The 14674-nt window shown below is 45.5% G+C and overlaps 1 protein-coding gene across 1 annotated transcript in view; it reads right to left on the bottom strand.

Moving 5' to 3' along the window:
* Positions 1 to 10176: 10176 nt before the first annotated feature.
* Positions 10177 to 14674, bottom strand: part of LOC119320859 — a 31091-nt gene continuing 26593 nt past the window's right edge. The window contains exon 4 of the mRNA XM_037594781.1: positions 10177 to 10434. Within this exon, the coding sequence (XP_037450678.1) occupies positions 10177 to 10434 (258 nt within the window). The remainder of the gene's footprint in view (positions 10435 to 14674) is intronic.

Here is a 14674-nt window from a genome sequence, read left to right on the forward strand (position 1 = left end):
GGGGAGAGGGAGAGATCCGAAAACGGAGGGGTGTATATATAGGCATAGAGGGAGCTAGGAGAGTCCAAATGAGGTGCGGTTTTCGCCCACACGATCGTGATCGAACGCTCTAGGACATGGAGCAGAGTTTGGTGGGTTTTGGGCCAAATTTGGGGGGTGTTGGGCTGCAACACACATGAGGCCTTTCCGGTCCCTCGGTTAACCGTTGGAGTATCAAACGAAGTCCAAATGACCCGAAACTTGACAGGCGGTCTACGGTAGTAAACCAAGGCCGCTTGGCAAGACTCGGTCCAATCCAGAAATGTTTAAACCCCACACAAGAAAGAAAGGTAGAAATGACCACCGGAGGAGAACGAAACGCCGGAATGCAAAACGGACAACGGGGAAAATGCTCGAATGCATGAGATGAACATGTATGCAAATGCAATGCACGTGATGACATGGTATGAGGTGCATGAAAACGAAAACAACACACGGAGACAAGGACCCGAACCCGAGAAATAAATATAACTTGACACCGGAAACGGCAAGAGTTGGAGTACAAATGGGGAAAGTATATCTGGGGCGTTACAAGGTCGTCCCCTTATATACATGGGTTGACGCCCTGTGGCTTACAGAGTCCCGACCGGCTTATAAACAGTGTCCGGCTCGATGACTAGTTAAATCTACCTTATGTTACAAGTCATGCCATTACGACGGTTTACTACAACGGGCCTTAAGTCGCCTGTGGGCCTTTAAGCCCTTTATTGAACCGCCATCTTCATGCTTGGCCTTGGGCTTCTCTCTGGTGAATCCTTTTTGCGTAACCCGACCCCTCCTGGGCGGCTTATACAAATAGTTATATCCCCAACATTAGGCCCCAGATTGATTTGAACATGTTCATGTCAATCTTAAAATACCTTAACATATACTCAATCTTCTGTCCGTGCAAAAGTTTTCTTTTAACCCGCCATGACATCATCTCTTGGATCCGGGTTAAGCCGCTGTGACGTCACCGTATCTTTCAACGGATCTCTGTCTTTATTGACTGTTCCGAAAATCGAGGCGTCGGGGCCGCTGGATAATAATTCTTATCTCCTCGTTTCCCACGCCGTCTCAGTTATTCTCTCCTTATAAATAGGCGTGACCTAGATCTCCCATTCTCCTCCTTCCAGTCGTCTTCTTCCTCTTGCCTCTTCTCTGTCACTCGAGCTCCGCCGCCGCCGCCGCAGATCTCCCTGTATTCATCGACTCAGGCCGCTGCATCAACCTGACTCTGACCAGAAATCGACAGCGAACCTCCGCAGCTCGTCCGCATCCGTGAGTTCCTCCCCTTCCCTTTCTTTAGATCTGCATTGGGGCCCTGTTGAGTTCGTCGGCGTTCATCACCGCCCGATGCAAACCCTCGCTAGTTTGCACCTCCAATGCCCTGTTTAGATCGTAAAAACTATGTAGAACTGCTGCGGTAATTGTTTGTGTTTATCTTGCATAGAAACAGATCTCATTTCCCTTGTTTGGAGACCTTCTTCGAGTGCATGAACTTCTCTGTCCTGTTTTTAGGTCTAGAAAATTTGTGTTTCACAGCAATAATTTGATCCAGAATAATAGCTGTCGTCTGTGAAACTTGTTTCTATCACCCGGAAAGCTTCTTCTGGTAAATGCCCTTAAACACAACTGTCCAAGTGTCCAGCTTAAATAAATGATACTGATCTTGTGAGCCTTACTTGCTTCTCACGACCTTAAGAATTTTGAACTACTTTTGATACTTGTAGCGGCTTAAATACTGTTGCACAGTCACCCTTATATCATTAGGCCCCTTCTTAAGCCGCCACTTTAAATAATTTAAATATTTCTCCCGGGTTAAAGTTGAACTGGAAACTTCTTATTTTGTCGTAGGCCAACTGTTGTCATGGCACCTAAGGCGGCCAAAGCCCCTGTGACTTGCAATTGGGTTCCATCCACAGTTACCAAAAGCAAACTTGCTAAGTTCGTGAAGTCTGGCCACCTGCCAAAAAGGAGGTCATGTCTTATCGTGCCCCTGACCCGTCTGAAGAGAGGCCTCATCCCAAAGAAGGGGAGGTGATAGTGTTCACGGGTCACATGAACCGGGGATTTGCCCCTCTCGGCTCAAAATTCTTCAGGGAAGTTTTGAATTTCTTTGATCTTAAACCTCAAGACATTGGACCCAATTCCGTGTCAAATCTTTGCAATTTCCAAGTCTTCTGCGAGGTGTACCTGGGAGAGGAGCCAAGTCTGCTGTTGTTCAGAGAACTTTTTTACTTGAACCGGCAGAATGAACGTGCCAACGGGCCTAGTCTTGAGCTTGGCGGCATCTCAATCCAGCGGCGGAGAGATTGTCTTTTCCCTTATGTTGAGCTGCCGAGTCACCCGAAAGATTGGAACCAGACGTGGTTCTACTGTCAAGACACTTCACCGGCTGACGAAAGGCCTCTGCCCGGTTTTCGCGCCCTGCACCTTGAGTCCAACCATCCGCTGGCAGACAAGTTGACCGATGTTGAGCGCCTGCCTCTCAACCCCACCATCAGGAAAATCAAAGCTCTGTTGGGAAACGGGTTAAATGACATCGATCTGGTCCGGGTCTGGGTCACCTGGCGAATACTACCATTAAGCCACCGCTCCGGCTTAATGTGTACTTACACATGCGAGAAGGATGACCCAATGCGTCATAGTCCTGACGATTTACCAGATGATGTGGTAGATGCTACAACCCAGTCACTGTTGAAGGAGGGCACTGTGACTAGCAATGCCTTCGGCTTACTTCCCTTCTGCAAGAAGAACCCGACCCCTGCAGTGAGTTACCAATCTTAATAAACCCTTTTTAACATGTTATACCTTCTTTGTACTTATGACTCCTTATCTTTTTCCATAGGCTGGTGATAATTTCTGAAAGGTCAAGTATGACCATGAGGTTGCCAAACAGGCCAGGGCAGCCAAGAAAACCGAAAGGAAAGCCGCCAAGATGGGCACCTCAAAGAAGAAGAAACCCAGCGCCTCTGATATGCTTAAATTGGATGACTCTTCTTCCGATGATGAAGAGGTAATCTTTTGATTTTCTTAATTCCTTTGTCGTTACTCTACTGATATTCTATCCTTTTAGGAGGATACAGGGAACAGGCAAGCAATTGACGAAGAGGTAACTATAATCTCCTCTGACTCAGAGCCTTTGCCAAAGCAAAAAATCCGAAGGGTGACCCGGAAAGTAAGATTTTCACATCCTCTAGCTTACCAAGATCCTCAATTTCTTTTGAAGCAACAACAGCTTGAGAACCGGAGGCAGACTCGGGCCAATCAAGACGCAGAACTCTCCTCCGGCTTACCCGATGTAACCAGGAAGCGTCGGACCGAGGTTATCTCCGATTTACGTTCTGCTTTACCTTTGGCGGGTTTGATTCGCCAACCTCTCAATTCATCCGACTCCAATGATCAGGATACCTCTCCTTCTTCTGACGAGTCGATGCAATCAAACATGTCAACTTTTAAAACGGCTCCCGGGTAATGTAACCTTTCTTACTTTAAGTTCTTCCATACTTGCACTTTGATACTCATCCTTCTACCTTTATTGACAGCCTGCAAGTGAAGCCCAGCAAGAGGGCAAAGAAGAATAAGCCGTCCCAAGACCCAGTGGTCCCTGAACCGGCGTTTGACTCATCTGTTCCTGACAGCTCCACTCATCAGCCACCGCCTGAACCGGCTTCTGATATTTCGGTGCCAACCTCTGACCCGCCTGCAGAAGATGTTGTCCACAACTCTGATAACCCGGAAATTCCTAGCCCGGTCAAGACGACTGACCCGGAAGTTGAATTTTTGAAAAGTCAATATGTTGAACCGGGCCGGCCTACTGTTCTTGCCCAATGCACTGCCAAGGAGGAGTTTGCCCAACGTCGGAAAGCCAAACAGGACATTACTGATTATACTCACCTAAGCATTGGTGATATAGTCTCGAGCTATCTGAACCAAGTGCACAATAGTCGTGACCTGGAAATTGACATGGTGAAGCAAATACAGCACAAATCTGAGGTATAACTTATGCTTTTTTCCTGAACCTTACTTACTGTACCAGCCCCCAAGTCTATTGCTTATGAATGAATATGCTGTAGACTTAGAAATCTACTTACTGTTAGGTTGTCCGGTTTAAAGTGAATACATTTAACCCGGTGGTAGCATGAGACTTTGAATTTGTGTTACACATTAGCCCCCAAGTGTCAAGTATGTTTACTTGTAAAGTGCTTGAGACTTAATATGTATGACTCAGTAGGATAGGTTAAAAAATTCTTTAAGCATACATTAGCCCCCAAGTGCCAAGTATCTTTACTTGTAAAGTGTTTGGGACTTGAATTTTACCTTACCATGATTCTTACCATAACCTGATGTCAATACAGGCCACCATAAGTCAATTTGAGTCGGAGATTGCTGACCTGAAGAGCCAGCTAAAAACCCAAGAGCTTGAAACTCAGAAAGCCAACTCCAAGTTTGAATTCAGTGTCTCTGAACAAGAGAAGCTGAGGAAAAATTTTGAGTCAGAAAAGAAAAATTGGGCTGATGAGAGGGCTTCACTGGTGACCCGGGCCGAGGCGGCAGAAGCATCTCTTGCAGAGGCAACAACCGAACTGTCCGACTTAAAACGGCAGATATCCCAAATGGTCTCAGCTATCTTTGGTAAGTCACTCTGAAAAACCTGAAATATTGTAATCTTCCAAGGATTATTGTACTAGTTATCTCCGGCTTATTGTGATGCCTGTGAACATACAGGCCCCAGGAGTACCAACCTGAAGCAAAATATGTTGATCAAGCTTAAGGCGGTTTACACCTTAGTAGAGCAGCTGTACTCCAGGTCACAACGCGCTTTGGCCGTTGTGGCCTTATCAAATACCACTCCTCACCTCCTACAAGATGTGTTGAAGCATCTCTCAGTGCTACCTCAACGAATTCAGGATTTAAGGCGGGCATCTGCGAGAGCCGGAGCCGTGGCCGCATTAAGCCGGGCAAAGGCGTGGGTGCCAGAACTTGACTTGGCTGATCTCTCTCTTGGATACCCAAGCCTGAAGGAGGATGGCACTGCATTTGACGACCAAGACTTCACTGCATGTGTCAAAGTCGTACGTCCCCTGGCGACTCTCATTGGGAACGATACTGATCTTACTAAGTATTCGCCGGGCTATGATAGCGAGAACCGGAGAATCCCAAACGTCCCATACGACCAAGTCAGCTTGATCCCTCCAACGCGTAAGCATACCTTTGCCCCTGAAGTGGACCCGACCGGTTTAATAGATGATGAGGCTGAATTTGAAGCCTTGAGCGGCATTGACTGGGCCTCGTCCACCTTCCAGGACAAAGCAACCGACGGAGAGGCGGAGAAGGATAACCCAGAGTCATCAAGCCCGCCGAAGGAATGAGCCGCCAGGCGTTTTATAACTTTGCCAAAACAATGCTTCGCTTATTCAGACTCGGGGAGTCTTGTAATAGGATAGAAAAACTTCTTAATGCTGGTCATGCCCTTGCGCATGTTTATGGTGCTTATTACTTCTGTAAGCCGTCATCACTATATTTCGCTGGCTTATGTTAACCATGTATTTCCTTGATGTTTAACTTGCTTTGCCTTATCCTGCACATAAAACAAGCAAAACTTTCTGGGCGGTTTACTGCACTAGGGGGTTATAGAGTATTGATAACCCGGAACATGACCAAAAGACATCATATATAGGCCGGTTCATGATTATTTAAAATATAATCACAACAGCATACCTGTGACCCTTTTGATAGTCTTCCCGACTCATTTGATGCTTTACTTGGCACCTACGATCCTGGGATGATCAATATTGAACCGGAAGAATTAAGGACCATCTCCTTAAGAAGGTTTCAAAATAGTTAAAGTAATTATATGTATGAGCAATGTTCACAGGCTCCTGATTCGAATACGATCAGAAAACCGTCCCAAAGGGGTTAAGCTAAGATTCGGATACGATCATATAGCCCCCAGTGGCTTTGGCGATGCCGATCAAGTGGGTATCGACAACTATATTCTCTTTGGTTCGAATACGACCTATGTTTGAACAGGAAGCCCCCAAGTGAACATAAGAGTTGTTTAATGACGCTAATTCGAATACGATCCACGTCAGACCCAGAGGGGTTAAGCTGTGATTCAAATATGATCAAGAAGCCCCCAAGTGGGTTTGGCAGTATGCCGATCAAGTGGGTATCGACAGCTATGTTCTCTTCGGTTCGAATACGACCTATGTTTGAACAGGAAGCCCCCAAGTGACCATGGCTAGATTCAGATATGATCATAAGCCAGTCCAAAGGGAAAGCCGGATTCATATGTGATCTGCTCCCTGTTGGTTGTCTCCACTACCTGATAAAAAAGACACATAGAGTTTTGAGGGTAAAAAGGACGGAGATCCTGCTTTATTTCTTTATATAATATATACATCATCAAAAAATATATACATCTTGAAAGCCGGTGGCTTAAGTATAATAAGGCCGGAGGTGAGCTATATTCCACGGCCGGCGGGTCTCCTCCTCCGACTTAAGTGAGTCTTTGTGCTCTCGAATATCGATGAGGTAATATGACCCGTTGTGCAGATTCTTGCTGACCACAAAGGGCCCTTCCCAAGGCGGGGATAGCTTGTGCATATTAGACTGATCCTGGATGAGCTGGAGCACCAAGTCGCCTTCCTGAAAGGTTCTGCTCCTAACCCGGCGGCTGTGATAGCGATGCAGGTCTTGTTGATAAATCGCCGAGCGGGCTATTGCCAAGTCTCGCTCCTCATCCAGCAAGTCAAGTGCACTCTGACGAGCTTCTTCGTTGTCAGCCTCAACGTAAGCTGCCACGCGGGGTGAATCGTGCCGGATGTCACTTGGCAGGACCGCCTCTGCACCATACACCATAAAGAAAGGCGTGTAGCCTGTAGATCTATTAGGCGTAGTGTTGATGCTCCATAACACGGATGGTAACTCCTCCACCCAACAACCCGGAGTCCGCTGTAAGGGGACTAAGAGCCGGGGCTTGATACCTTTCAGGATCTCTTGATTAGCTCTTTCTGCTTGACCATTGGATTGAGGATGAGCAACAGCCGAAACATCAAGCCGGATATGTTCTCTTTGACAGAACTCTTCCATGGCATCCTTGGAGAGATTAGTGCCATTATCAGTTATGATGCTATGTGGGAAACCAAAACGAAAGATCACCTTTTTCATGAATTGAACCGCTGTGGCTGCATCACACTTACTGACCGGCTCTGCCTCAACCCACTTTTGTAAACTTGTCCACTGCCACCAGTAGATGTGTCTTTTTATCTTTAAACCTTTTGAAAGGTCCAACCATGTCAAGCCCCTAGACTGCAAACAGCCAAGTGATTGGGATCATCCTCAATTCTTGATCCGGCACATGAGCTCGTCGTGAGAACTTTTGACAACCGTCACATTTGCTGACCAGATCCTCCGCATCAGCATGAGCCGTCAGCCAATAAAAACCATGACGAAAAGCTTTGGTTGCGAGAGATTTTGACCCGGCATGATGACCACAATCCCCTTCATGGATCTCACGAAGTATTTCTTGGCCTTCTGTAGGGGACACACAGCGTTGAAACGCCCCCGTGACACTTAGGTGATGTAACTCGCCATTAACAATCGTCATAGATTTGGAGCGCCTGATGATCTGTCTCGCCAAGGTCTCATCCTCGGGCAACTCACCCCGGGTCATATAAGCCAAGTAGGGCATTGTCCAATCCGGGATAACGTGAAGAGCCGCCACCAGCCGTGCCTCCGGGTCTGGCACTGCTAGCTCTTCCTCGGTAGGCACCTTGACAGAAGGGTTATGTAAGACATCGAGAAAGGTGTTGGGCGACACCGACTTACGTTGGGATCCCAACCGTCTTAAAGCATCAGCCGCCTCATTCTTCCTTCGATCGATGTGCTCCACTTGATAACCCGTGAAGTGACCAGCCACAGCATCTACTTCTCGACGATAAGCCACCATAAGGGGATCCTTGGAATCCCACTTGCCTGACACTTGTTGAGCCACGAGATCTGAGTCACCCAGGCATCTTACCCGGCTTAAGTTCATCTCCTTAGCCATCCGGAGACCATGGAGTAAGGCCTCGTACTCAGCTGCATTGTTAGTACATGGAAACATAAGCCGGAGTACATAACAGAATTTGTCACCTCGAGGGGAAGTTAACACCACTCCAGCCCCCGAGCCTTCTAGCTGCCTGGACCCGTTAAAATGAATAGTCCAATATGTGTTATCCGGCTTCTCCTCAGGGGCCTGTAACTCTGTCCAATCATTGATAAAGTCCACCAAGGCCTGAGACTTAATAGCAGTACATGGCATATACTTCAAATCGTGAGGCCCAAGTTCAATGGCCCACTTGGCGACTCGTCCTGTGGCCTCCCTGTTCTGAATGATGTCTCCCAAAGGGGCAGAACTTACCACAGTTATAGGATGACTTTGAAAGTATCGCTTCAATTTCCGGTTGGCCATAAACACTCCGTAAACGAGCTTCTGCCAATGTGGATACCTTTGCTTAGACTCAATTAGCACCTCACTGATGTAATAAACCGGCCATTGAACCGGATGCTCCTTGCCAGTTTCTTTACGCTCCACCACGATGGCAACACTGACGGCTCGTGAATTGGCAGCCACGTATAGCAGCAACGGCTCTTTATCAATGGGAGACGCAAGAACCGGCGGTTCAGACAACTGTCTCTTCAAGTCTTCAAAGGCAGCATCAGCGGCATCACTCCAGACAAAAGTGTCTATTTTCTTCAAAGGCAGCAAGATTGGTATATGTCTTGTGAACCAAATCGAGCTAAAACAGGGTTAGTGTGACTGACTAGCTGCAATAGCATGCAAAATTCAGTGGACTGTGGTGATGTGACTCGATTAGCCTTGGTTTCTTGGTAGCTACAGATAGCATTTAGTTTTGCAGTTTCTTGCAAGTTTCAGAGAAACATGAGTTACCTCCTTATGTTCACTAACTCCTATATCATTGTTTCAGCAAGAGGACCATGCGCGCGCTGCCGGTGTGTCGGTGCACGACGGCCGTGCTCTCGTTGTCTTGCGCTTGGATCCCGGTCGCCCTCCTCATCAATGGAGACATGAGGTTGCTGCACCAAATCTGAGAGAGACGAAAATAGAGGCGAGGATCAAAGATCGAGCGGAGTAGAGAGGAGAAGGAGGGGGGGAGAGGATGAACTCACCTGTGCAGAGAAGGCACGTCCCAACGCACCGCGAAGTAGATGAGTTCTGTCAGCACAACGGCGTGGTGACGGTGATGGTGAAGTGATCCACGCAGGGCTCCGCCTAAGCACTACAAGAATATGACCGGATGCGTAAACTGCGGAGGGGGCGCCGCACATGGTTAACAATTGATGTTGTGTGTTCTAGGCGCCCCCCTCCACATATATATAGGTGGGAGGGGAGGAGAGGCAGCCAAGGGGCGCCACAAGTAGGATCTGAATCCTACTTGGGGTTTCCCAAGTGGCGCACTCCCCTTACCTTATATAAACAAGGGGGAAGGAAAGAGGGGGAGAGGAAAGGAAGGGGGAGTCCTACTCCACACTTTCCTTGCCCTCCCCTCTTTCCTTCACCTCCTCATAGGGCTGGCCTGTATAGGGGCGCACCAGCCCCTTGTGTGCTGGTGTGTTCCCTCTCTTGGCCTATAAGGCCCATATCTTTGGCGGGGGTGCCCGAAACTCCTTTCCAGTGACCCGATAAGTATCCGGTACCCTCCGGAACACTTTCGGTGTCCGAATACCATCGTCCTATATATCAATCTTTACCTCGTCCTATATATCAATCTTGGCCTTAAGCAAGGTGTTGGGGCGCGCCCGTGGCCCACCTCTTGAGGGGGAGCTGGGCGTTGCCTGGTTGTACTCGCCCCTTTGAACACTCTTTTTTATTTTAATTAACGTTTGGGATGGTATCTTGATTGAACAAAGTTAGCAGCAGGAAAAGAAATATAAACTGTAGAGAGAAAATCCATTATGGATCTGAACATGAAACGTCTGATTGATATCAGTGCTGTCAACATAAGCAGTAGGTCTCGAAAAGCGTGATATAAGAGCGCACAAAAGAGGACCATAGGTCATTACAGGATATAGCATAATTGGGAGTACTTAGTAGTGCATTATATAGATTATATTAACGGAGGGGCCGTAGCGTGTTTGATTGTGCATCTAGAGGTGGTGCACGATGAGAACCAGGCGGCGCTTTGAAGTGATCCTAAAACGAAATGCACAGACATCTCCTTCACGAATGTTGGCGCGGCGACGAAACTCAGACCAGTTGGTGGTTATAGTGGTCCTCTTGTCAGTTGCTACCATGATGCGACACTTGGCGACCAAATTGTCATCAGCAAGTCTCATCATGAGTGTATCATTGTTTGGATCAATGTAGTCGAGCAGGTTCTCTTCAGTATAGTTAACCTGAAAATACTGGTAAAAGAAAGTAGGTTATTTACATGGATAGAAATTCTTTGTCAGGCAAGACGTTCAACAGCAGGGTAATGGTGGTGTATATCGTAACCATACATTCGGCAAAGAGATTCTTTGTCAGAAAGATATCGAGCTTTCAGGAAATTAGTTATTTCATCTATTTCATATTTTTTAGCACCTAATTTTCCCCTCAGCTCAAACTTTGTACATTTTGCGGCAGAAGAACTTTCTGGCACGTCACTAGCGTCGTCAGTAGCACCATGTTTCCTCTTTTTGTATTTTGTGAAAGCAATGTTTGGACGGTCTGTTCCTTTGGTCACGTATTTGAAAAGGTACTTTAAGTCCTCACTTTTATTGCACCACTCTACATTGATGTGAGCTTGGAATTTCTTTAAGAGTTTCATGCAATACGGAACAACATGTCTGTTATCAAGTTCAGTGCCCTTCTTGTTTATTTTTATACCAGAATCACGACGTCTATACATGACAAAGCCCTTATCGTCAACAGTGGTTTCACTCTGGAAGTCTTTTGGAAAAAAAATTGTGCACACCTTATCTTTCATGCAAGGACAATTTTTATTAGCTACACCACACGGGCCGTGCATCATAAACTCTTCGACTAACGCGTAACCAATAGGATCCACTCCTGGATCGGGAATCTCAGCTGAGATGTACGTGTCAGCAAGGTCGGTTACACCTGCGCCCGTCCTACCCTGAAGCCAGACGAGGATGTGTATGTGCGGCAGACCGCGCTTCTGAAACTCCACACTGTATAATACTATGCAAATTGAACGTAAGTGTTAGTGCAACCACTCTAGAGCTATGGGGCTGTTCATGATTGAATTGTGGCAAGAATAGCTACCCGCGCATACAGGACCAAATGTTCGACCCTTCATTATCCCTTTCATGAACTGCTCCAGCTTCAGCTTGAAGACTCGAACCACAAGATCAGAACGATCTGTGGTTTTTTGTCCAGGCTCAAATACAAGGGCATCTTTGATCTCAGCCCACTTTGGGTTACATGTGAAGGTGACAAATAAATGAGGTGGACCAAAAACACGGCATATTGCAACACCATCTTGGAAATTTTGTTGCCCATAGCGATCTCCACCTGTGAAGGCCGCAGGGACAATTCTTTTTTTACCTATACTGCTACCGTCAAGATGACCCTGTCCAACAGCGTCAGCAACACCTTGGAAATGTTCGCATCTAAAGTCGTCTTGGTGCTCTGCTATGTATGTTAGCCTGCCTTCTTCAACACTTGCAAAACTGTCAACCTGGGACTGTGAAGATAATCTTCCGCAGCAAAGAAACGGATTGAATTGATTTTTTTTATAATGACCACTAGTAGAAAACCACCAATTAGTCCCGGTTCGTAAGGGCCTTTAGTCCCGGTTCATGAATCGGGACTAATGGGTCGTTACTAATGCCACCACCCATTAGTACCGGTTCAAACACGAACCGGGACCAATGTGGCTCCACGTGGCCCTGTGCACCGAGCCCAATCAGAGGGCCTTTGGTCCCGGTTGGTGGCTCCAACCGGGACCAAAAGTCAATTTTTTTTTATAAAAATGGCTGCTTTAGGGGTTTTGGGGGTTATTTTTAGGTTGTTATTATAGCTAGCTAATAGAGAGAAGTGTCCTCTCTTATCTTCGTCCTTGGTTTATCAACGCTGCTGCTATGTTCATTGCACCCGCAGATATACCATATGCTCATGCATACTTTGCATCATACGTCATCATATATGTATATAATAACAAGTCCTACTAATCACGCATCATCATACAACTTCTACTCGTTATTAATAATAAGTCATACGATCATCATCCTCATAGTCATCGAACCCAACCCTACATAATTGTTCTTAGCACATGATCATCAGTATCAGGTAGGACCTACACCCTTAAGGTAAAATAGCATAAAACAATATAGACCCTGACTCTCCATTATGAAGAATGGCGATCATCCTGTCTCCAATTCTTGCCCTTCGTTGCTTATTGCTTCCAAGAAGCTCCTTACAATTGTCCATACATTTTTTCCATTCTTTGATTGTTATGTCTCCATTTCTTTTAGAAACCCGGTATGGACAGTTGAGATTCGTAGGACGACCTGATCGTATGTTCAAAACATGAAGGCTACCATGCGTATACATCAGATGAGGCACACAATCATTCGGGATTATCTGTTGAAAAACATAGTAATAACTTCGTAGTTAGCAATGATGTACTAGTTTTAGAAGTGTGCAAAAAGATGCACGGATGTTGTAATAGTAAAAAATAATCTTACCAAGGTATCTCCATGGTAGTTACCGTAGTTCAACACGTGCACTAGTGGCACGTATTGACCATAATGTTGAGGAGTTTGATTGTAGATATTGTAATTCTCAAGATCAGTACAAAATCCGACCAGATGATTTTTCTCCTGATAAGTTAATTCGGAGCCTTCGGTGTAGTACGTTCTGTCTACCATCTTCCGCACATTCTTTGAAGAATGAAAATAAGCTGTCAATGGAGATAAGTTGTCAACTATATATTTTGAAATAAATAATATAAATTACTTAATAACTATGTTTAGCTCACATGAGGGAAGAACTGGAGGTGTATCCACAAGGACCCAAATCGAAGGTGTCTCTTGCTCGATTGTAGGATCACCAAGATCCATGGTGACAAGCATACCCTCATCAAGACCATACATCTTGCAAAATGCATCCCAATTTTATCAACCAAAATGGGTTACACTCTGAGCATTGTACAGCTTTACTTGAAAATCCACACCATGATGGGTACTTAGGATAATTTTTTTGGTTTCGAAATTTGCATGGTCTTCAAAACCCATCCTCTCCAAGACATAGCATCTTGCAAAGCATGGGATAAGCTAGTCGAATTAGAAAAGATGAAAAATACACGTTAAAATAGTTGAAGTCGTGCTTAATTACGAAAAAAACTATTATCGTCGTTGCGTACCATATGAACATCGCAGGTCTCCTCGAGCTTAATGCTGAAGTGCCGATCTTCGTCCAGCTCAATGAACCTGTCGCACATACCTCGGTCGTCGTGGCACCAGTCGCACTCCCCCGGGCGGTTTTCGTCGTCCGATGAGTACGACATTTCCGGCCTACGTTCATAATTCAAATATTAAACTAGATCATTATTATTAATCACGGGTTGACTATCGATGATCGATGTATGTACGTAGCTCCTCTTTCATTCCCGAATGCATTATTATACCAAATTGTCTAGCACACGGGAATGAAGGAGAACTTATCCAATATGAGCATTCAATAAGCAAAACCAAATCATAAAATAAGCAAAACCAAATCATAAAATAAAGTATAGTATTCAAATTAGCATGCATTCAATAATTATAAGCAAAAGTACATCATCTCTTGGTGTCCATACATCGTCGAATATTATCACTAATACAACTAGAACCGTAGCGCCCGACGGGTATCGACGCGGGCGGTGGACACCCAAAGATAAGGAACCATCACAGGATCATAGCTCTAGTGAGATCCCTGAAGAACCTGCTAGGTATTGTCGAACCTCCCCTCCAATGCAACCATGTAGCAACGGACGTGCTCGTCCTCCTCGCTGACACGGTGACGTACCACCTCCGCGGTGTCCGGATGCCTCACCACCGTCACTGGCCCACGCGACCGCCACCAAACAAGGATCGGGTCAACAACGGGTTGCCTCCCCACCAACCTACGTCCCCCGGAAGGTAGCACCTCCCAATACCAACCGGCGGAGCCCAGTCCCGAACATGGCCCTGATCAAGCAGGCCTCCACCGCCGAGTCGACGATGATGAGGATGCGGGATAGGCATCGCCGACGTCGACGCGGTAACTACTTCTATATATAGTTAAATAAAAATAGTTTTATTAATTAAATCAACTATCTAGTTCAACTACTAAGCACTTACTATAAAAAAATAAGTAGTACTTACTAAAAACAAACTACTTCATTATATAGTAAAATAAATTAGTTTATTAAATCAACTAGCTAGTTCAACTATATATAAACTACTTCTTATTTTTTTCCTTTTTCTAAATACTATGAACAAAAAAATCATTAAAATTCTATGAACAAAATTAATTACACAATCTAAATATCACCAAAAAAATCTATTAACAATAATATCACCAAACATGCATATTCAATAATAATATCACCAAAAAAATCTATTAACAGAAAAAAATCTAACATAATATGAAGAAATTAATTACTACACATATCTAATC

This window comes from Triticum dicoccoides, chromosome 6B, assembly GCF_002162155.2.
Source record: "Triticum dicoccoides isolate Atlit2015 ecotype Zavitan chromosome 6B, WEW_v2.0, whole genome shotgun sequence".
NCBI lineage: Eukaryota > Viridiplantae > Streptophyta > Magnoliopsida > Poales > Poaceae > Triticum > Triticum dicoccoides.